Source organism: Vidua chalybeata, chromosome 1, assembly GCF_026979565.1.
Source record: "Vidua chalybeata isolate OUT-0048 chromosome 1, bVidCha1 merged haplotype, whole genome shotgun sequence".
Lineage (NCBI taxonomy): Eukaryota > Metazoa > Chordata > Aves > Passeriformes > Viduidae > Vidua > Vidua chalybeata.
In genome coordinates, this window is record NC_071530.1 from 92,075,463 (window position 1) to 92,099,960 (window position 24,498).

Sequence of the window (24,498 nt, forward strand, 5' to 3'; positions counted from 1 at the left end):
CAAGTTACTTAACTTTCCTGGATTAACACTAATAACTTCATCAGTACAGAAGCGTGACCCTTTAAACGTATGTTCCTTTCCAGATATTGCTTCCTAATTTTAGGGGTTTCATGTTGCTGAAAGTATCTGAGCAATCATGTGTGGATATTTTGTAGTCAGAAGTATTTGACCAAGCTCCAGGAGCGGCGTTTCACGCCCTACTTTGAGCATCGCCGGAGCCAGCTGTCGCCCTGGCTCCCTGCAACAGCGCCAGAATCGTTCTGGCAGGATCACCGAAACTTCGCCTCCCTCCAACCTGGCTGAAGGCAGGCAGAATGGATCGCCGTGAAATCACCTCGGAAGCTGACAAAATGCACCAAAATCGTCTCTCCAGTGTCATCGAGGAGGAGGAAGAGCAAGATGCGGCTTACACGATCGTGACAGTCCTGGACAAAGTGGCCAACATTGTTGACAGCGTGCAGGCAAGCCAGAAAAGGATAGAGGAGAAGCACAGGGAGATGGAAAATGCCATCAAGACCATCCAGATTGACATGCTAAAGCTTGCCCAGGCTCATGGCAATACAGGCTTCACGGTGAACAAGTTACTGCAGAAAACCCGCAAAGTCAGCTCCACCATGAAGGAGGTGCGGGCGCGCGTGGAGAGGCAGAGCACCAGTGTGCGGAAGGTGGAAGCAAAACAAGAGGAGATGCTGAGAAAAAACAAATTCCGGGTCGTGATCTATCAGGTAACCATGAACCTAATTTATTGGGGTACTGTGGCCTTGCCACCTGCTCGGTGACTTCTGGTAGGTGATGGCTAACGAAGCAAAAGGTGTGGTCTGTCCAGCATAGGAGTTATTTTATGCTTTCTTTAACACTGATCTGTGCTCCCCAGTGCCTTTCAGTGTGAACCTACTGGCAGCAGCACACAGGGTCTATTATTAGTGTTCGTAGGTTTCTGAGCCAGTCGTGTAAGATTAACTGCAGATCAGCAAGGACTATTTGCTGCCTCTCCGAAGGGTAATATGAGGCAGGCCCTGTAAATCTTGTCATACAAACCATGCCTGACATTCATCCTGTTATTTTTTTCACCGTATTAGGTAGAAGTGCAAACAGCAAAAGTGTTTTCAGGCTCCCTGAAATGCAGACTTTCTTCTAACACTAATTTCAAAGCATGGTTTGTTTAACTTGCAGCATTGCCCAGGCTTTCATACTGCTGACAAATTGGGACTTTTTTCATTGTCTCAGTCTATAGCAGTATATGTACAAACTAAGGCTCAGACTCACAAACCCTTCATGACCCTTGCATGGTCTACCTTGGAAGTGGCTTAACAATTTGAACCACAGTGGGTAAGGAAATCATATAATTTCTTTCACTGACCTTATTCTGGGATGTTCATTGTGCATTAAATAATTGTATCTGAAGAGAAGTTTCATGAAACAGCATGGCATCACTTGCGTCTGTACAAACAGTGCAGACAGCTCTGGGGTCTTGTCAATGAGTGCTGTGAAACACATTTGGTCTGATCCTGCCTTTGCTGGAACTTCCCAGGTCAGTAGAAAGTAAGAGTGTTTGATATTTTGCCAGAAGCATAGTTGCTCCTTTTTTACCAGCAAGTTGCGAAAGCGTCTTTCAAATGAGTTGTATTCCTCATTAGGAGTTCTTGAAAATGCCACCCCTCATGAGTAATATTATGCACCTCCATCACTCTTTTAGACTCTGATCTTGCATCTGTTTGTACATAAATGACATCATTTGCAATGAGTGGAGCTGTGTGTTTCACTGAGTTTATTCACCACAGTGAACAGCTGACAAATTCTTCATAACCTAACTTTCTTAAATAGTTCATTTTCCACTACTGGGAAAAAAAGAGAAAATGCTGAAGGTAGGGAATATTACCTCTTTAATGATATGTTAGTACCATATACAGCCAAATTGTGCCTCCCAGATTTTCTGACTGAATGACTTACTATGGCTGTTCAGTAGAAAGTACAGGCCAAATCTGTCCTATTATTATCATTATTGCAAGCTGCATCATCATCATGGAATAGAAAACAGGCACTTTCACTTTTTGCTTGCAAATCATTTCCTAGCTAAAGGTAATAAATCTCTGTGACTCCCCTGGCTAATGACATAATGCCATTTCATTGATAGACCTTTACCATAATGACTGCAGCAGAATCAATGCTTTGAAAATATTTTTTCATAAAACAGTATTCATTACATGATGTAAATTTTTCTGCTAGCAAGGCATGAGCTGTTGTTTACTAAAAAATATAGTAAAATATGGCCAAAATGGATTTATATGCAGGTGTAAAGAACAGCCGTTTGTTCTTTCAAGTATTTCATACAAAAGGTGGCTCTCCCAGTGTGTGCTTTCCCAAAGAATCACCTTCAGTAGGAGTTTATGATCTCTCTGCTGGTTTTGCTGGACAAGAATGACCTGCACCCCATTCTGCATGTTTAGTTCTTAGGTGGTATTTTTCAGGAAGGGAAACAGCATTTTTTCCTGTCTTTCTGGTTTCCTCTTCCTAGAGTGGTTTAGAACTGTCAGTGAGAATATGAATGACTCCCTCCTTAACTTCCATCCCTTTTGTAAGGTAGATTGAACAACCTTTTCCCACTTGCACGGAGGAGAGGCAGGTATGTGGATCCCTCAGGATCAGCCATTTAACACTTTTCTGGACAGGGATAATTGCAGCACTGCACGAAACCTGGAACAGTCTAGGTAGGCAAGAGCGCATTGTAACTTCACGGCACAGGTATGCTAACAAAGGTCTCTTTCACACAAGTGCAGTGATTTTCACACTGCTGATTTGCACCAGGGTAGGCACACTGCTGCAGTGCCAAGACCTGAATGACTGGAGCCTGGCTAGGATGAGTGGGAGTCTGTTAATAGCTACGGAACCAGCGTATTCCCTGTGCTATACGTTACAAATGGATATAACCAAGTTGTTTACTCTGTGGCTGTGACTGACTGCTCTTCTGCAGAGAGGTGGTTTTTTCTGATTAACTATTTGGAACATTGTGATGGGGCCAATGACCCGTGTGTTGCTGCCATGGAATCTTTACATGGGCGAGCACATGTGGGTTTTAGTTTTAACTTTTGCCAGAACATCAGCGTATGAAGAAAAAGGAAACACCAATTAAATACTAAAGATTTCCTTTCAAGTGGGTAGCTTTGATCTTATCATTGATGGAGGGAGTAGGCAGGTTGAAAAGGATCATTGGCTGAAGGAGATTGTCCCAAGAGATCTCAGCAATGATGAAAGGAGTTGGCAATATCCTCACATTAAAAAAAGACAAAGTGATCATCCTTGAGCAGAGCGATTAGGGAATTGAGACCATTCACTTTTAGAAGGCCATGTGGTTGAGGAAAAGATTCGGTAGCAGGCAGCTCTCCTCCCTAGGCTGACTGCATGATTAAAAATGCCAGGTTACTTCAGACTTTCTAGTGAAGTCTTTGACCCTGGAGTGCTATGTGCCCTGAGACTATAGTAGGGAATAAAAAGGATGTTGTAGGTTGTGCAGGTCGCTGCTCATTTCTGTTCAGGTTAGTCTGAATAACCAGCTGTAAGAGCTATCATTTTTCTGAAGTCAAAGAGCATTTAACAGTTTAAATAATTCTGACTATATTATTCAGAAATTAAAGGGGATTTTTTTTTTACCCTGAATGAATTTGTTTCATTTGCTTTTCTGCATGTCCTGCAAGTCCTATTTAAATGGAACTGTATAGGCACCAGATAGTCCATGTTACTGTTACTGGGTTTTCTGTCTATTATTACTTCACATAAATGAGTAGCTACTTCCTATGAAGTGACACATATATTTGTTTCACTCACTGCTGTCTGACATTAAAATTAGTGGATGTGTCATAAACCAAGATTATGGCTTGGCTGACCTACACATAGGGTTACAACTGATTTGTTTGCCCTGTGGTTGCTCCACTGCACACACCAGGAGAGGCTCACAGAAGCAGCCTTGTGTATGCCTCTGATATTATGCATAAATAATATATAAGTTAAAGTGTATGTGTCTTGTCTTGCCCACTGACATTCTGTGGTTCTAATGACTAGGGACAGTAAGAATGGTGAGATCAAGATGGGGATAATAATCTGGAAACCTGAGGTGGAAGCACCTTCATCTGAAGTGGCAGTAGAAATCAGGGCATCAGGAGCTCAGGAGATTGCCATTAATTTGGTACCATTTGGGCATAAGAATGGCAGGCTCAAAAATGGCCCTGCAAAACAAAATCCTTAGCAGAATGGAGTTAAATAGCTCACCCAGAGCAGACTGTGCTAGGTGGCTCATATTTGATCATTTTTCTGTTTTGCAGACACACAGGAGGTCTTATCCTTTCTCATATTTATGTACCTGGTATCTTACCTCATAACAGATAGTCTGGAAAAACAACAGTGCATTGTGTTGAAATGCAAAGTGAAGCTTGCAATGGGTTTCTGAAGGTGTGTTTCTGTCTTTGTCAAATGTGCAATATCTTCCTTGAAAATCTTGATACAGAAAAGGTGTGATACTAAAAAAAATGTGCTCAAAATTAGAAGCTGTCAGTTCATAGAAAGAAATATAGACAAGAAACCAAATTACTTTTACAGCTGGAATAATGTTAATTTTAGTGTACATGATGCTGATTCCTGTACTTTTAATTCTGATTTGAAACCATAAATTGATGTCTTCAGTCCTGAAGACAACAGGGTCTGGACAAAACTGCCTTCTAGAACTCATGGGAAGAGAAGAAACCCAAATTGTTATTAAAGTGCAGCCTGAAAACTTAATGGGAAAAAAAAAAATAGTGTGAATTGGATGACTACCTCTGACAGCAGAACACTAGCCTCAGCAGCCCAGCAACACAGGGCCTTTGTTGGAGTATTGTGGCAGAAACTCTAAAAATATTTTTACAGCTGGGATAGGTAATTGCCTTTGCTGAGAAAACAGAGAATAAAATAAACCCAATTATTGTGTCAGAGAGTGTCACGAGAGCCCTTTGTTTGCATTGTCGAGCCCAGTGCTCCAGTTCAAAGTGCAGGGCTGGCCCCGTGCTGTGCAGCAGCCACTCATGGAGAAGCTATCAACCAGCTAAAGAAAAATTGTGTTTCTAGTGACATGTTTTCAAGGAATGAGGAGAAAGAAAAAGTTTTAAAAGTTATAAAAAACCAGACGCTGGGCTGCTTCTGTGTTCCTAAAATGAAATCGTTTCCATATTTCACAGGGCTTTGTCCATACAAGCTGGACTCAACACCATTGGCTCTGGTGCCCCCAGACCTGTTTCTCTGGGATGATCCTCACAACGGGACAGGCTGTCCTCTTCACAGTGCCATTGATTTTTTTCCACCTATTAGCACTGAGTGGTGGAAACAGCTGATCTTAATTTACATTTGCACTGGATGCAGTTGTTCAGGGCTTCCCTTGGGGTTGCCCTGCAAGTCAGCAGAGGAGTGCAGTTACAACATGAGCCTCCTGTGTCATGCCTCTTGTCCGTGGTCCTAGAGGCTGCTCAGAATTCTCACCAGGAGCTGTGGCTGGCTGCTGTGGGCATATGCATATCTTAGAATGGAATCACAGAATCATTTAGATTGGAAAATTCTTCTTGAGATCATCAAATCCAGCTGTTCAGCTAAACCCTTCATTCCTGAGGCACAGATTTGGGAATAGACTAGACAGGGGACACAAAGCTGGGGTTCATGTTCTCAACACTACTGAAGATAGCTGAACCTTGCAATTATTCCCTTACTACAGGAAAAAAAGTTGATCAAAACAGCACAGGAATGGAGATGAGGAATATGTGAAGTCACAAACAGGAAGTTTAGGATCTGGGACAGGACTCATCTTGCCAGGCATTAATTAGACATCAGTAACACAGATGTTTGTAATTTGGCCTGTATATTCCTTTTCAAGTGGCGAGAACTGTGTGGAACCTGGTTCTCCCAGCCTGTTATAGACATCTACTTCTGGATACAGCTCCTACTTTATAAGTATCTGCTCTCCCCATATAGTTAAAACGTTGTCCAGAAATGAGTTCATATGGAGTTCTCACTTGTACTTGAGAGCTCTTCCCTGATCTAGCTGACTTGTAGGAGCAGTCACCCTGTGATGAATGAATGAATCAAAACATTACCAATTTTTTTTCCCCATCACACCTTGTGATGCTTTTTCCCCTTCACTTGCAAGGGGTTTCTAGAAAACTTGGAAATGAGGAATTTCACCAGTTTGATTGCAAGCCTGCAAACTGACCTGCAGAGCTATTCCCTGGTCTACTTCCATAAAGCAATAGCAGAGCAGAGAAAGTGTGAAGCTTTTGTTATCCCCTGAAGCTGCAGTCATTCTTTTTATGCAGCATGTGGTAGGCTGGAGCCAAGGGCTTCTCCACTGATGTGGTGTAACTGGGAACTGGTTGCTCATTGACTGCTGCAAGCCACAGACAATGATAATGGGAAAATTAGATGAGTTCCTTTCTAGTCATTGTATGCTGGTGGTTGAATTAATGAATTTGTGTCAGAATTTAAATAAAAAGGATGTGTCTTAGTCTTCACAAAAGAGAAATGAGGGGAGTTGACTGTTCCAAACTGGTTTTCCATTGTGTAAAAATAATTCTAAATGCAGCAACTGCACTTAGCCATAAAGTCTTATATGCTGAAGTGTTTACCTGATAAAATTTCATAGGTGGCCTTTTAAAATAATCCTGTTTCTCTCTCATCTGAGCAATTTTTGGCCTGCTGTCAGAGATTCTGAAATGACATATTTGCAGAAGAAATGAAGGGATCACTTGAGATTTATAAAGCTTCACTCTTAACTGTTAGAATATGAGCAAAAGTACTGAATGATTTGTAATTGGTTATTCATCAGTGGTTTCATGTTGATTTAGAGTGCAATTTCAAGGAGGTGTTTTAATGATTTACCTTGGCTACCAGTCTGAATAACAAATCATTCCTCCAACATGCAAATTTCTAAGATTTGTTTAAAACATTGTGACAATGCAGTTTCCTGCCCATAAGCTGCTCATCATTTGCATCACCAGTTGTCATAGACACAGCAGCAATGCCAGAGCAGGCGCTGGGTAGCCTTTGACCATTTTGTTGCTTCGTGCTCTGCTTCAGAATTGTCAGGTGATCATCAGTCAGTCCCATCTGTCCTTGTGTTAATCATCACCTGTACTTTTCATGTCATACACCCCAAGGCTGAAAGATCATTTGCTGTGACCTTTTCCCTGTGCAACACAATGACTCCAAGTTATGGAGTTTCATTAGTCTCTCCTCCTTACTTATTCTGTGAGCAGTCTCTTTAAGACCATTTTGAGTCTTGATTTTATATATACAGTACATAAGTATATATATACATATATATATACATATATGTCATTTTAGATATATAAAAATGAATTATTTATTTAGTCATTCTGATTTTCTGAGTTTTTTTTATTTTAAAAAGCTTTGTTCTGCTGAAGTGTTGATTGAAATTAGGTAATAGTTGAGAGCTGATAACTGTTGCCTTTATTAAAGCTGTTTAGAGTTACATTTTCAAGCTATTTGGAAAGAGAGCACAAAACCAGTTTATAGCATTTCTTGCAAATATTTATGTGTAATACAGTGCATTACCTTTTTTCCTCTCCGCCAGTTTTGGAAGCCCAGTTTGAGTTTTGAAATACAAAGCTTTGAATACCTATACCAAAAACCACGAAAGGACAAGGGATGTAAAGCTCTTGAACTGGCTACATTCATTAAAATGCCCTCATAGTCTATTTTTTTTTCTTTTCAACTAACATAATAAAATTATTGCTGAAATTATAATTAAAATGTTCATGAACTTAAGAAAAGCCTAAGTATTGTTTTACAGTGATACTTCGCTTAGCAAATGAAGTGAATTCTAAATGAAAAACACATATCTTCTTAAGGACAATAAAGTACTGCTGCTATTAATTATTGATCCCATCTGTGCTCCCAAAGAGTGGAAATTTAGCTAATAACTTTGCTAGGGAATCTTCTCAACAACCCTTTTTTCTTTTCCCAGCCTGGCAGTTCTTGCTGAAGGCATGTCATTCTTCCAGCAGCCCCCTTTGCCTCCCTAGTGCAGCACTAAGGGAAGGCTGCTTTTAGAGCCAACCTGATCTTTGCCAAAGCACCACGGCTGCAAAATACCTGAGACATTGCTAAACAATTTGCTCTGCCATTTCCCCCTTTCTCTTCCCAGACAGGAGGAGAGCCTGACTGTGCAGGCAGGGTTATCAAGCAGGCACATTCTGAAACAGCCTCTTTTCCCCTGCACGTTTCAATTAGCTGAGCACTGCCACCTTGAGAGTCTCATAGGGCTGATTAGAGGCATTGCCACATTTAAGATTATTTACCTACTGGTTTTAAGGTTTCAGCATGGTGGAAAAGTCAGTGTGTTTCCCTTTGCATGGTTGAAGAGCAGGTGCATTAGCCTTCCCTCATAAATGCTTTACTATAGCCTATGGGAAAAAAAATCCTACTGCTTTGATCCCTTCTCTGTGGTTAGAAGACGCCTGCAGACTGGTCACTGTTCCCTCCCATGGGTGCTGATCAGCCAGAATTTTGGCAGCTGATGGAAAGCTTGAAGAGCAAAAGGAGGGTTTAAAAGACCCAGTCTATGTCCCCTTGAAAATTTTCTAATTGTGAATGAAATTGAAATGAGAGCAGGGGGTGAAAATGCCAGTGATGGAGTCAGAGTTTGTTAGGTTTCAATGCCATGGTGGTCTCCTTCATCAAAGCTGAGGGTTAGTTATGTGTTTACTTTGTATTCAGCCAGGCCCTTAAGAACTCAAAATTCTTTGGCTAGGCATATTTGAGAGGTTAAACACTAAAAAAATAGGAAAAAACAAAGTTCAGTTTAAGATGCTTTCTTAGCAAACTTGCCATGCCAGGGGCTTCATCAACCACTCCTGAATTGTTCAATTGCTCTGTTATGGTGTTATACCTCTAAGTTTTATATGTTAAAGTTTTTCCTTAAGCAGTGGATCTAACTACCTTGCAGCTACAACTGCAAAGGTCTCCAGGATTTTCCCTTACCATTCAACCAATCCTTTCAGTCCCTTCTTTGCTACCACAAAACCTGAAGTCTCTCTCCTTTCAGGCTTCATGTCCTTCCAGACACAAGCATTTCTCACAAACATTTCCAGTTTCAACACACCATCTAATCTGACTCCTTTCTCCCCTCCCTCCTCCTACACCCATTCATAACACACAACCCCTCTTCTCAGCCCCCTTGTCCCCGTCAACGTTCAGCTCTACAAGCAAGGTACCTGAGCCATGACATGCTTGCTCATAACAGATGTCAGCTTGTAGGGGATAGAGAGAATGACTCAGAACACAGCCAGTGTTCTGCTCTTCTGGCAGAAGAGCACTTACTTCTTTGTGTCAGAACCCAGCTCCATTCTCTAATTGGTGGAAAATGCCCGAATGTTTCTGTGTTAGTGGAGGGGCCATGTAAGGGTGAGAAGGTGGGAGATGCATAAAACAAGCATGTGTGTTACACTTCTTGTACAAATCAAAGACAACTTCCAAATCAAACACTTTCATGACAGATTTACCAATGTTTTTCTTGGAAGAGAAGGAAAAGATATTGTTTTGTTTGAAAGTTCTGTTTCCAGTGTGTTGAGTGGTGGATAACTTTTCAGGAGATTATGGCCAATAAACAATTATGGCAAACAAGCACACCAGGACCAGTGTGAGCACCCTCTGCAGGTGCTCCTTCTAGGAGGAGTGATGAAAAGGAAAGGGAATGCTCAGCTTCCACTGATTTGTTTTCTGATTCTGGCCTGTGCATGTCTTTGTGGTTTGCCAGTAGATAAGGCAACCAGAGTACATGTCCTATGTATTAATCAATAGACAGTCCCTATGACTGCATGCCTCTTTCCTCAAGAAATCATGTTAAAAATTATTGACTGCTTGGTATAATATTTTACTGTGAAATAATCTCCTGTCCTGATTTTAGACCCTCCCTTACCTCCCTTGAGCGGTGGTGGTGGGTTCTTCCTAGCAAAATGCTTAAGCAGATTTTTAACAAAAAGCTTGAAAGCAGCAGCATCAATGGCTCAACTCCCTTCTCACCCTCCCCAAAGACTGGACTGCCCAGTCCTGCTATTCCCAGTCCCATCTGCTTTATAGACAAGGAGAAAGCTCTCACCCAATTTAGGACTTTGTTCTGTGCTGCTGAAATCAGTAGGTGCTTGATCTTTTGGTTTTAGTGAGCTTATAAAGAAGCTGGTAGCTATATGTTTGACTCTGTCTGTTTCCCTCTTGGTATTAAAGTTTCTTGCTCCTGCCTTAGGAAGGATGAGCTCCTCTTTTCTCTCTGCCCCACAGATAACTAATGATAAGAAGAAATGAGTTAGGAGCAGGAGAGAGAGAAATGAAGCAGTAGCTCACCTACTGAGCCTAAATCATTGAATTTTTATTCCAAAACCTTCCTAACATGCTAGACAGGCTCACTAATACTTTCCACTTCGGTAACATCCAGAAATCTTGAGAGGAGATAGAAACTCACACTAATGTTTTGCCTTGCTACATTTGATTCTGCAAGATGTGTGCAGAGACCAAAGAAAATAAGAAAATCAAAGATTTGGCGAAGTTCATGCTGCGAGTCTGTAGGAGAATGAAAATGTTTCTCAGGATCTGCATGCAGCTCTAGTTTCTGTGTCTCATCTACAAGATCTTCATCTCACATGTTCTTGTTCATAACTTTTGATTTTAACATGTGTAGGAAAGCTAAATTGCTCTCTTCTGTAGCTAACAGACTAAAGGTAAACAGAATAAAAATCTGGCAGTTGACAAAAACTACAGACAAATTCTTCTTCCAGAGGAAGACAAATATTGCAGAGAAAATAGTGTCTCTGCCTTCCCTCCTTTTAAAAAATAATCTTCATATGAAAGGCGTATTCCTCTCCCCATATTGTATTCATCTCTGTATGTACTGAAATTTCAGAACATTCATTCTGGAAATATTTTTGTTACCATTTCAGCTAAGGAGTGGGGTATAATTTAAAAACTTTGAGGAATTACTATCCAGCTGTGTTTTTAGTTAATTTTCAGGAAAAAAGAGATTATGTTTATGTGTAGAAGTCTTTATATAATTAATGTTAATTTGCACATTAATGAAGATTATTTGCAAAGCATTGTAGTTTTGTTCCTGCTGATTTTGACAGATGAGTTGAACAACATTCTGCTGTAATCAATGTAACATAATTTGTCCCTATTTTTTTCTAAGCATTAACAGCTATTTTACTAGAAGGTTTTTATTGAAGCCAAGGCATGATAAGAGACTCTTAAGTAGGCCTTATCTGTCAAATAGCTCAATGTATGTTATTTTATGTATTGCTAGCACTCAGTAAAATAACGTGACTCACTACTAATGAGTCACTGTAAAAATGACAGACATCTTTTTGGCTGGAAAGAGGTCCACAGCAAAATATTCAGTTAGCTTTACTTGCTAATCATGGTTTCACAGCTTCAATATCTCTCCTATTGTCTACATTAGGATGATAATAGTAAGGGTAGAGTCCTGACACTGCCACGCCTCAGAAATCAGCTGAAGTAGTTAGTACTAATGAGAAACAGCTTAGACAAGAGTCATACAGCTGTTGTACATGCAGCTGTTTGCACCCCAAAGAGCTGCTCCTCCTGGGAGAAGAGCACAGGCACGTGCATGGAAAAAGCTGGTAGGGAAGAAGGGGGTGGCATTGTCTATCTCGTACCCCTCCTACAAGTTACAGTTTTTCTGCTCTGCATGCACTGCACTTCTAGATAGAGGTAACTCACTGCCACTGAGCCACAAATTTGTACTGTCCACGCAGACCAGGGAAACAGCGTTCTGAGGAGATTCTCCCTGTTCAGATAAATCCTTCATTGCCATAAACTTTTTTCCCTTTTTTTTTCTCTCTGATGTCCTTAACCACAAGCACTTTGTTGGTAAATTTTTTGTTTACTATGGATAGTTTTTGGAAGTCTTCCATGGTTTTGAGCTTTGAGCCGCTAGCAATTTTTCTTTGGAGAGGTTGCATGAATTCCTAGGGCTAAGATATCTAAGATAGTCACCATTTCCAAGCATGCTGCTGATAGACATTAGATGTGTCATATAAATATATAATTCTGCATTCTCAAACAGGCCACCAAATTCACCACAGGAGACAGAGGTGCTTGCTCAGGAATATAATTCATTTCCGGATGGAATAAATCATGTTCACCTCAGTGATGGTGCAGGTGCTGAATGAATTTTGTATTACCAAATAACAAATAGCATCTCCCTGCTTTACTTGTGCAGCCAGCACATGTAAGTCAATATGTTGGGGTTTATTCCCTTCTGGGCAGCAACAGCAGTGTTTGCTAAGTTGCAAACAGTCAAAAATGCACAATTGTCTTGGTAATAGTAGTAAACTGAAGCTACTCATATCATTGAGGCATTTGCTTGGACAGTGTACAGCTGACGCCAGCCCAAGAGCCTTTTTTGTCTACAGCGTCTGATTTTATTGGTGAGGAATGATGGATCTAGCTCTGATCCAGAGATGAAGATAAGCTCCAAAAAAAACCAAAAAACCAAAACAACAACACCTAGACAAGTCTGGTCTGAAAACCATTAGAGGCCAGGACTCATAGGACCCATTGCATTAATTAATTTCAGGTAGAACCACAGTGAAAAGAATTCTTTAATCAGGGATATAATATCTTTAGAGAACTTGGCACAGATTTCTTTTGCCATTTGTGTTCTCCATAGATTGAGTACGATGGTAAAAGCCTACCTTACTTTGTAACAGTATTATATTTCAGTTAGCACTAATTAACTGCAAGCCAACCAAAAAAAAAAAAAGAAAAAAAAAAAAAAAAAAGAAAAAAAGCTTGAACCACCATCTTTTTGAAACACACTTGACTCTCTGCTTTTATTCACAGGAGGAAACAGAGTGTCCTTCATCTCTCTCTGTTATCAAAGAGATGACAGCAGGTGAAACAATAGAGGATGATTTCTTCCCACCTGATGATCTGTCTTCTGATGAAGAATATTATATCGAAGAAAGCAAAGCAACCAAGTTCAAGAAATCGGGCATGAGACGCATTGATGACATCAAAAAGGCATTTTCAAGGGAAAATATCCAAAAGACAAGACAAAATTTTGGCAAGAAGGTAAACAGGCTTCAAACTAGGATAGTAACACCTGAGAGGAGAGAGAGGATCAGGCAGTCAGGAGAGAGACTGAGACAATCTGGGATAAGGATCAAGAAAACCATTTCACAAGCTGCTCCCACAAAGGAGACATTCAAGATCCATAAAAAAAGTAAAGAACGAACAGGAGCCGAAGGTCAGGAGGGGATCCAGGAAGCCAGTGTACACATCGCCTCTGAGCTCCCAGCAGCAGAGCCCTTCACTGAAGAAATCTCTTACACAGAAGTGATCACTAAGGTAAAGAAAGACAAGAATAGTGCAACAAAAGGTGCTTCCCAGTCAACTGAAATAGGGGTGACTATCCCAGAAGTTGTCCTTAAGCAGGAAAGAAAAGAAGGAGGAGGTGATGATGACGTCCCTTTGCTAGACTTAAAGCAATCAGTATAAGGAGTCAATGAGCACACACCCCATACTGTCCTCACTGAGCAAGAGAGAACACAGTATGTACTCACTCAGCTTTAGAAAAATGTGTGAATTTGTGTTATATCACAAACCCTGCTGGTGTTGTTCTGCCATCCACATAGATGTCTGTAGTGTTGTCTTCCTGACAGAAGTCAAGCCATGCAAACTGAATGAAGGGATGAAGGGGCTCCCCCTCTGTCTCAGTGTGTGCTGATAGCCATCGTTAACCCAAATGGAACTCACAATGTCAAAGGGAGATGGGAATCTGCTGCATTTCCAAGATTGATTTAGCAGTCACTTTACATCGTTTCATGTACAACAGTATAAAATTTATTTCCACTATGTTATACCAACTCATCTAATCAGAAAACAATAGCAAAGCTATTACTTTGTATTAGCAAAAGGAAGAACCATGAAAAATGTCGTTTAGCTGTAGAAGAATTATCTCTTAAGGAACCACACAGAAAAAGCAGGAAGAGCATATTCCTGCTTTACCCATGGTATGAAAAAATGTGGCAGGAATTATAGGGTTTTGAGTAAATTGTGTTTTTTCTTAGTGGAAAAGAGAAACTCCTGAAATAACTACAGGTTATTTCCAGACTTCTGGAATAGGAAGGTTCATTGTAAGTAAGCAATTTTGTGCATTTATGGAGTAAGAATAAAAAAGAAGACACATTAAATATGGAATACCAGGGGGAAAAAGGAAGGAGGTACCGTACTCATGTTTTGGAAAGAGGAAATTGTGAGAAAGGCAATGATATGAAGCAGTAAAAGTGGAATAAGATGAATGTGTAAGTTCTGGATAAATTGAGAGAAAAAATAGAATATTATAACTACAGTTTTCTTGAGATCTTTTAGAAAACTATTATTCTTTACAGATGATCATAGGGTTTATGAGCATAACTGACCAGACAAGGGAATTGTTTTGTTTTTCACTCTGTCTTTTTTCCAAGCTTCACTGCAATTAAAATCTATTCTACAAAGTCACAGATGTACAGGGCCAATCCATAACCCAATTCTTTTTTTTCCTATCATCATCATTATTGACCAGTCACAGCCTCAGGGATTATGAGACAGACACCCTTTGGACTATGGAATGCTGTTTATTTGCAACTCTCAGGAGCCAGTGCCCTGACATCAGATATGTTTGTAAACATGACTGCTACGCTGACATGGGTGCAGGACTGTATTGCTCTCTTCATTCTTAAATGGAGTTGCCTTCAAAGCACTTATCTAAAGCAATGTTAGTCATTACTGTCTGTGTGAAACTTGTACAATACTGCCAAAAGCTGTATGATTGTATTTAATATCTTGGGTTCATTTTAACAGAAGAGCATAAATTGGTTATCTATATACATTGTTTGAAGACTTCCAGCTAATTGTTAATCTATCATTCAAATATAATTAGTTTGATTTCAAGTATTCTGCCTGCCAGTTCTTTCATTTAGATTGGTGTACATCCCACTTGAAGTGAAACAGCTTTAGCAATAGTAACTAGGGAACAGTGGTTGGGGAAGGTCAATGCTTTACTGTATCAGTGACATTTCAAATCAAATTAATGTTGTCAGATTGGGAGCAGCAACTCCACTGAGTGGAAAGGCAGGATAGAGCAAGAGAAGGAGATGGGGAAAGGAACACATTTCTGTAAATAGCAAATTGTTCATCTCCACTCTATTATAATCACATGCAAAAAGGAAAGAGCATTTTGCTTGTAGGATATACTGAAGGTTTTGCTTAGTGTTCTTTACTAGTGATAAGAAGCCTTTTTGGAGCAAAGTCACTTTATGTTCTTCAGTTCTGTATCAAATTCTAGCTATCTTCAGTGAAATACTGTATGATTTTTCTGGTTCTTCAGTCATATGGTCTGCATTCTGCTCTGCAAGATTTGGCATTTTTCTAAATTGTTAAACAGGGTTTAGTTATTGAAATGAAAATGTTGATGTTCAAATAAGATATTTCTTTGCATTTTTATACAGCATAACACTATGTGATAGAACATCATTGCCTGTAGATTTTCTTTATATAGCATTTAATTTTTTCATTTTGCTTGACAAAGAAAAGAAGTGATGCAGTTTCCATGGAGCATATCATGTAGCACCAGATATAACCTCTATCAAATATCTATTTTTTAATGTTTACTTCTAGCTTCAGTTGGTCAGAGGGTGATTTTTTTTTTCATAGCAAGCAGTGAGTCCCTCAGGTGTTCAAAGTATTTCAAGTATTATATTTTTTATTTTAAATTACTATCACTGTTACCGACCTGACTTTTACATGTACCAAGAGCTCAAAGTTAAATTACTCCATATCCCCTCATAATGGTAGGGGGTGGGGTTTGCACTATGGTTTGCAACCTCAGTTTCTGTGAAACAGCACAGACCTTTGCTGCTTGAAGTCTCCCCCATGTTTTTCATAATTTCCAAAATAATGATCATGAAGCCAAATCCTTCAGCCTTCTCAGAAAAAAAAATCTCAGTGAAATTGGTTGATGTACAGCTGCACTGCAGGGAGGTCTGGTGTACTTCTTTTGAACAGTTGGTTTCACTTGAAAAGATAATCTTGCGGGCACTGTTGCTCCTAGCTAAATGGAAAAAAGGGACCCTGTCCCTGTCTGCTCTGTTTTCCAAGAAGAAAGCTGGCACTCTGTACTTCATTGTGGGTGTGAGTGTGAATATCAAACTTCCTCATGGAATGAGACCCGCAATTGCCAACTGCAGAGTAAAACTGGCTATGCAAAGGGATGAACTACTTTCTTAGACACTTGCTATACAAAAAGTGTTTTCAAGGAAAAAAAAAATATTAACAAAGTCCTGACTGCAAGTCCTTCTTTCATAACATCCAACAACAATTTCTTTTGCTTTGAATTTGTGCTAGTGAAAGAAGTCAAGCACATTTTCTGCCAATAGGCATCTGTCTATTAAAAGAAGTATTAACCATCCTTCAGTTACAGGGTAGACAGCAGTGGTGGTTAACACAAAAGTACTTCAACCATTCCAGGGGAAGTATGGACTGTGTGTCGTCTTCTTTTTTTAAACTAAACTGATGCAAAATACAGAACAAAAAGCAGTTAAGAGGTTTGAGTTTGCAGGATTCAAGCACTAATGCAAACAAAATGAGTACTAATAGAGCAAAAATGGTGTTCAGATGTGTTTACTCTGAGAAAACTTTAAAACCTTTCTTCCTGCTAATAATGTGGGGTGTGCACACCTTCCTTACAAGTGGATATAGGTTTAGAAACGAGTTAATAGGTGCAAAAGTCACTTTTGCAAAGATAAACACTTCTTTTTCTATGATTGTTTGCATTAAAAAGTGACTGTTCAACAAAATTGTCACAGCCATTAGTAAAACCACCCAGCAAGTTTAGAAATGCAAAATCAAAGGAACTGTATATTGAAATATATGCAGATAAACATAAAACTTTACCATTAATTTAATTATCTTGTCGTTAAAGCTTTAATAATGCCATGGATGATGAAATTTTAACTACAAAGTTGAATTTAAAGTAATTATATTATGAAAAATTACTGTATTAAAAAGAAAGATAACATCTACAAAAGAACCACCATAAGATGTCAGAGCATTTGTCACTATCATAAGCACTTTTTTATGTAGTGCTTCCATTATGAGCAAATTAGTTGATTATATTCTCACTTGCTTTATAAGAGTTGCCAAATTTACACCTGCAGCTATTTTCCCTCTGATATTCCCAGGGTAAATAAATGTAGTATTTTTGCTGTGAACAGAGTAAGCTGATTTATGTGCAACTAACATAATCTCTATGTATCACCTGCCAATTCCCACCCCTCTGTGAGAAGGAGCCGCCACTTTGACAATAACAATGCAATACTGGCCGCAGCTTAAGCCTACTTGGTGGTTCTCTCTTCCATAGCTGTCCATCCTTACTTCGAACTGCAGAGCAGTGCAACACCCCTCAAAGTCCAATGATCAGGATTCTGCACTGTTTTCAGATACAAAGAGAAGATGTACGTCAGGTCTGTTCTCCGAGGCTTTCTGTAGACAGGGCAGCAGTACATATTCCCATGTTGCTTCCTTGCGTCGTTCGGCGCTGTCGTGCTAACAGCGTACACGTGGACTACAGGAAGGCTTGTGAACAGCACCTGAGAATGTTAAAAGGCACACAGGGCTCAGCATTACAGAAGCAGGATAGGGTGTCTGAATTCTTAACAGCAGAACTAGATTCAGTGATGGCCTTCAGCAAAAGCACCTCAGCAGAGGTACACGTGAGAGGGCAAGTCCTACACTCACTACTGTGCTGACACTAACTGTAGGCCCATGGCAGCTCAGGGACAACAGCCATCAGGAAGCCAGTTGGAAGTAAGGAGAGCAGAAAAGTAGAAACATGGAAACCTGCATGCTGTGGAGGTAGATGGAAAAATGTCAGGGTGGTTCTAGGAGGGACAGCAACCATTGCCTTTTCCCCCTTCCTTTATCCCTTTCACTGATGTTTCCCATTTTTCCCCCACCTCCTTTTTCCTGCATGTCAGGACTGGAGCTACAAAAACCAAGCTGCAACCAAGCTTGTTACCTCTGCACTGCTGACAGTGGAGCTTCTAACATCCAAGGTGCTTCTTGGGTGTTTATCCAAACTAGATCACCTCAGGTCTTCCACCAAGATAAAGTATTCATTGTCAGGGGATAAAACAGACCCAGATCCAAGAGCAACATGGAACCCTGCTGAACACTCCAGAGCACTTGAGTAAACTCCATGTTTGAAGGGGTCTTTTAACAAACCAGGCAACAGAAGTTACAGCTGGCAAGGTTTGGTTTGGAAAATTTTCTCTCAGTCAGACACAGAAGTGTTTTACCTATGGACAGGAATTATCTCAATTCCAATTCCAGGACAGTTAGTATTGGCTTGGAAAAAGTGTACCAGTGCAAACAACAACAATTTTCCCTGAAGTGTTATTACTCCATAGCCAGATTTTAAATCTGCTTAGTCACATCAGTAAAACATAACTCAATGCATGGATAACTGAGTGCAAGCCCAGAACTAATACTCTGCCTCATATTAAAACACAAACACTAGGGATTTCTAGTCAATCAAACAATGACCTCCATATCAAACCTAGCCCAGGGCTTTGGAAGCTTTGATAAGGTCCCCCTTGGTCAGTCAAAAGAAGACTGGCTATGGGGTGCATTATTTTATTCAAATATAACAGTGCTGCTAGGGCCCCTGAAGCCAAGAAGTCCAGCATCTGGTCTGCTCTAGTGCTATGCATCCTAAATTCATTTTCTGACAGAAGTCTTTCTGTTCACTTCTGGTAGGTAAAGAGTCTGTCCTCTTCCCAGCACCACTAGTGTTGGTTACCCTCTTAAAACCTGTAGTGAAACCACTGCTGCAGGCACTCAGCATTCTTCCTGGTTTTCCCAGAGCACGTGCAATATGCCACAGCCTGCTACACTCACTCGATCCTCACCTTTGGTGCTGACTCGATCAGCTTGCTGTTCCTGCGGTCCCAGCCCGCCCCTTCGAGGAACAGGCCGTGTATATAAACCCCACCGATGTCAGCAGGAGGAGGGCCAACAACATCTTCTTTCATCATCTTGGTTACTTCACTGTACAAAACAACGCTGTCCAGTTCCCACCCTTTGGCTAAATTCATGCGAGTTGTCTCTTGCCTCATGGCCGTTAGGAATCCCTAAGAAGACACGCAGGAATATGACAGAGAGGGTTTTTAAAAAAGCCTTGCATTTAAACCATTTACAACTTTTTTTTTTCTTATGTAAGAGACACCAGCTGTATTAAAGCTCATCCTACAGAATTTCGTGTGCATATAAACTACATTTGGTAGTGTAAATCCAGTACAAAGTATCTATACATAATTGGTATGCATACATTGGTGCTAAGCAGCCCCCAAGTTGGCTTACTCAACATATCAGAAGTGTCTGTATAATTCACCTCTCATGCCTTTTTTACAACCAACCAGATGGAGAGAGGTTTATAAGGCTGTCAGATTGATGTGTTTTGAGAGATTCCAAACACAGGTGATTTCTAATTTCTCTAACACTGGCTATATTATTCATCTTTTTTTATAACAACATTGTAAGAAATGCTTTTCAGTCAACAAATAAGCATTTTACAGAACATAAAGGAAGTACCAGCTGGAATCATGCCATTAAATACTGAAATGCCTCTGACACTTGTCTCGTTGAAGTCTTTATATACTACAATAACATAGTGTTTCAGACAACAGCAAGATAAACCCAGAGCACTCCAGAAGCACAGAATAAAACTGACTCTTCTAGAGAGTTACAATCTCATGACATTGGTATAAGCTATCAAAAGACAAGCCAGGCTGAAAATGCTGGTTAGCTTCCCTGATACAGCTGTCCATGGGAAAGCACAGGACGTGAGAAGTGCCTTAGTCCTTAGAGATGGGAGGGCAGACTCCTTTGCTTTTCCAATGGTCATGCTGTAGATGTGCATGTTATTTTACCTTGTGGAAACCCATTTGTGTAGTGAGGAGGTGAATTAATAAAACACAAAATTGAATATGCAAGAGCAATGAAAAGGACATCTAGGAAAGAGTAAGTTTTCTGACATATTTCAGAACAGGGAACTAAAGCATCTGGAGACAGAGAATGGGGCGGGGGGATAGAGAGCCACATGAGGAACACACAAAGGTGAGAATCAGCCAACAGTACAGCAAGGAAGAAATCAGGATGGGAATGAGGGAATTGAAAAAACTTTTTCTTCAATATTCGCAGAGCGGGATGCTCTGCTGAGCTACTGTTAGGGCCAAAATGAATGGAAAGAAGTCAGATGTGGGAAAATCAGCAAACTGTCCACTGAACACAGGGGCCAGTCTCTGGCTGATAGGACTGGAGTGCTCCAAACACTTGGTAGCCAGACAATACCCTTCAAGTTATGAGAATATGAGGTGACTTTCAGGAACCCAGATGTTTCTGTTAACTTACACAGGTTGCTCCTCATTAATATAATACCAGAGACCCCAGGACAAGTGTTTTAAAGAGGCTTTGTGATAGCGCAGATAATGGTAATTGCCTTTGAAGTAGTTGAGAACTCCAGTGGATAGCTGAGGGAGACAGGATTAAAGGCCAAGTTCTTCTATCAGAAATGCCATTAAATGAAAGCAGAATCACTGCAGTAATTTGTGGAATTTTAATTTGTGGAAACATGCTAGAACCAATAGTTTAAAATACATGAAGTGTTCACTGCCTTAAGGCCCCAGAGGGCTACTGGATCCCAGATAAACTGAAATATTAAAGAAAGAAGAGCCTGAAGAGGACAGAGCCATGACTGTATTAAGGGAATCAGTTCAAAGGCACCATGGAAACACTGGAATAAAAGTAAGCTCCAAGCTGTGAGTTGTCTTCAGGGATAAGGTTTAGATAGCAGATTATTCCTAGAGATAGCAGGACCTATACACTTTCTGCAGTGGGACTTTTCATGCTTATCTGCTCATTTGAATGAATCCTAGACAGCGTTTGAAGACTGCAGCTGTGAACTGGAGGCCCAGCTGGGTGTTCCAGAGTGGGTGAATGGCACAACAAAGAGCAAGACAGAATCAAGTGGCTTGAGGTGCCACGGTACAGCTGAGGCTCTGGCTCATCCCAAAATCCTCTGTCAGTGACATAATGCACCAGTTGCCATGACGTTTGTTTCAGTTTCTGGTAATCTTTTGTTTTGTTTTGTTTTGTTTGTTTTTTGTTTTTTGTTTTGGTTGGTTGGCTGGTTGGGGTTTTGGTATTTTTCATGTATATGTGTGTTTGCCTTTTCCTGAATTTCTCCCTGTCCACCTCACTGAAGCCTGCTAAAGCTTTGCCCCTTTGCCTTTTAACATATCATGCAAACTAACTCTGAACCTTCTAGTAAGGGAAAGCAGACACACGTGAAAGCTATGACAAAAAAACAGGAAAATTGGTTAAGTCTATTGCTCTCAGAATCATATTCTCTCCTTTACCTTACTTTGGAGGTTCCTTGTTTGTCACTTTGCAAATACTGAGCAGATTATGGCAGGTTTGCTAGAACTAAACAGACACTGAGGAATGGAGGCATTCTACTTCATCTTCTGATTAGTACTCACATTACTTTGGTATCTAAGGGTCATAAAAGTAGGTTGAGGTGTCATTATGCTGAGTACTACACAACCAGAAAGACAGCTTTGCCTCAGTGCTTAAAATCTATATATAGGACAAGTGGCAGGAACTGGATACAGAGATGCAAACAAGGAAACAATAAAACAGTGTCAGCCACTAAATGGAAATTGGGAGGTAAAAATGAGAAATGCCTATTGTCAAGTTTTTGATGAAAAAAATCCAGTAACCTCAGATTAACTTCCAGGAGGGAAGAAAATTCATGGCATTTCTTGCATTGTTCACCCCAGTTATCTTGGCCCAATGCAGACACACATGGGGAATCAGGTTTCTTTTACACAGAAGTCTGAGCCAGCCCTCATTTGTATCACTAAAAATAAAGATTAACTTCTGTGAAATTACTGAATTTATCCTAGTGTATAAACAGTCCAAGAGAAGGCAGAGTCTGGTCCTATATTATTTTTTATTGCCAGCATGCCTCGTTTTCCCAGTGCTATAAATCTATTTTATTGCCTTGTGTTATCCATGGCATTTATCCATTGACTGTGAAGCTAACAGTGAGATATATGAAAGTAGGGAAATGACTTAGGAGCTGCATTTCATCTCACAAATGAAAGGATTTTTCTGACAACTTCTCAGGTATTACATACAAGCCATTAGAACTGCAGCACTAACACCTCATCACCTCAGCTTGTTTGAGAAGACAAAAATCAGTTTTCTGAACACGTGAAATACTGATTTTAAACACAGCAGTATGACTATTAACAAAATAATAGTTAATTAAATAGAAAATTAGTCTTTGCTCAGGTGAATTGCTTTTAGAATGAGCCACTCCCACAGCCTAGGTTACAGAAAATGATGACTACAATAACCATCTGATTCTTAAGCTTGTGATTGTCAGCAGAAATAAAATTTTTAATCTCTGCACACAATGTATTTAGGGACTTTAAGAACTAGGGGTTATGAAGTGTGTAATTTTTGTATTTCTAGAGGCTTTCTCATTTGCTATGGTCTATTAAATCACAATTTGTTTGGGGACATTTTACACTGATTATTTGGCAGCTCTTTTCAGAAATCCAGCTATTTTGATCCAAAAAAATGTAGGCTGCCAAATTCGGGCTGGCAAAATTTCAGAACTGACACAACCCCAGAGCACAAAAAAGCCAGCTGAAATGTCCAGTACAAAATTTCTATCAGCTTTTGCTCATCTGTAGTGCAAAAGCAAACACCAACAAAGCCAAAAGGCTGTTAGGGTTGCATCCAGCCTGATCATTGCAAAAGTTACTTTGAAGTATTTTAGAATGCTGCTATCAGTTAGCAAACCAAGTGTGGAAGCATAATTATTTTATTAGAACTCCTACTCCTCTCCCTCCTACTTGAGAACTCTTTGCTCAGGGGTTCTGTGAGCCCCCTTCCATGCTATAAAGTTGTACCAGCTGACAGCTGACACACATAGGATAGATGATAGATGGATATTTCCCAGCAGTAGTCCTAGAGAATATTTGCCACTGTTGTTTTCTCTATTCTAGGCAGCTGTTTAAGCTAGCTTTTGCATTGCTAACAAGTACTGAGATTAAAATAGATCTTTAAAATAGCTCTTTCCTAAGGCTTCATAGAAACCTGTTGGCTGGATACTCTCACAATGACTCATTTCCACAACTCACACTTCCCACAAACATCTGTGAATCATAAAAAGCTTTAATGAATGTGGATAGCTCTGCAAAGAAACTACACATCATCTAGGTATGTATACTTCTTTTAACTCTGCTCTCAGCTGTTCCCTTTTTTGTGTTTCATTTTGTGCCAGGTTTTTATTTTAGACAGTGCAGATGAGAGGCTGTATTTTTTATATGTCTCTGCAGACCATGTCTGGCACAATTCTGGGGTGGAATGAATAACAAACCTTCCATTTCAAGGAACTGATTTGCAAGGATTGAGAACCAAGTCCAAATCTCTTCTTCCCATGTCATAGTTCTGGAACTTATCTTGTTTTGTACTCAGAGGGATTTTCATGCAATAAATAAAAAACAGATTACTGTAGCAGAAGAGGTAAAAAAAGGAAGATTAAGTTGAAATGAGAGAGCATGTACTTACCCAATTTCCTCACTATAATTAAAGCAGCAAAAATTGATTTAATTATTTCAGGAGCATTATTTTATTCTAGCAAAAATTTCTTCAGTAGGTACTGAAGAAAGTAGATACTGAAGATGTTTTATTCTATATTTATGCTAAAAAATTAATATAAATTATACTTCACATAGTCAATATTAAGGCAACTTAAAGTTCTCCCAAGGTCTAATTTAACTGTTACTCAGAAGTTATGAAGGTCAACATGGCAATCTTACCTGTGGATTAAAGAATCCTGTCATCCAGAACTGGTTTGGACGGCCATCCTGCAGCCAGCTGCTGAACTGCTGGTTTCGCTCAAGAAGCTCAGTAAACCAAAACCCTAAAGTAGTTGACTCCCAGGAAATCCTAAACCACAGTTTTGGAATTCTAGCATCATAAATATTATCTAAAGCATCTTGCAATTCTTCTGACATAATTATGGTTCCTGGAAGATAAGTAAAATGTTCAGAATGAACTTTCCCCTAGCTTGCAAAGGCAATTAAAACTTCCAAATGACATTCAAAGTCTAATAAACCCTCTTTTGTTGTGTCTTAATTGAACACCTGTAGTGCTGCAGTCTTATCAGTTTGCAGTTAATTTGTTCAAAATTATAAGACTTGATTCAAAGCTAAAGGCGATAAGATGAATGATATTTCTTCTGTTGTTTTGATCAGAAACAAAGATATGTTTCTTAAACAACTTCTTCTCATACACATTATTTATATTCATTATATTCACAGTGTGTCTAGAATG

General features: G+C 39.8%; 2 protein-coding genes across 2 annotated transcripts in view; one reads left to right on the top strand and one right to left on the bottom strand.

Annotated features, from left to right (window-relative positions):
• Nucleotides 1-311: 311 nt before the first annotated feature.
• On the top strand, nt 312-14,979 carry CAVIN4 (caveolae associated protein 4). The gene is made up of 2 exons (XM_053948801.1): nt 312-725; nt 12,889-14,979. Exons 1-2 carry the CDS (start codon nt 315-317, stop codon nt 13,543-13,545), a joined length of 1,068 nt encoding a protein of 355 aa, XP_053804776.1. The 5' UTR covers nt 312-314; the 3' UTR covers nt 13,546-14,979.
• Nucleotides 14,980-16,957: 1,978 nt separating this feature from the next.
• LOC128787233 (dynein axonemal heavy chain 5-like) overlaps nt 16,958-24,498 on the bottom strand; it is a 147,306-nt gene continuing 139,765 nt past the window's right edge. Inside the window, exons 74-76 of the mRNA XM_053941233.1 lie at nt 23,982-24,190; nt 18,996-19,217; nt 16,958-17,675 (exon numbers count right to left, since the gene is read on the bottom strand). Coding sequence (XP_053797208.1) covers nt 17,457-17,675; nt 18,996-19,217; nt 23,982-24,190 — 650 coding nt within the window. The 3' untranslated portion in view covers nt 16,958-17,456. The remainder of the gene's footprint in view (nt 17,676-18,995; nt 19,218-23,981; nt 24,191-24,498) is intronic.

Bases quoted from the DNA above. Each gene is read 5' to 3' on its own strand.
- CAVIN4 (XM_053948801.1), top strand. From the start codon at position 315: ATGGATCGCCGTGAAATCACCTCGGAAGCTGACAAAATGCACCAAAAT. The intron at 726-12,888 runs GTAACCATGAAC...TTTTATTCACAG, and splicing joins TCCGGGTCGTGATCTATCAG to GAGGAAACAGAGTGTCCTTC.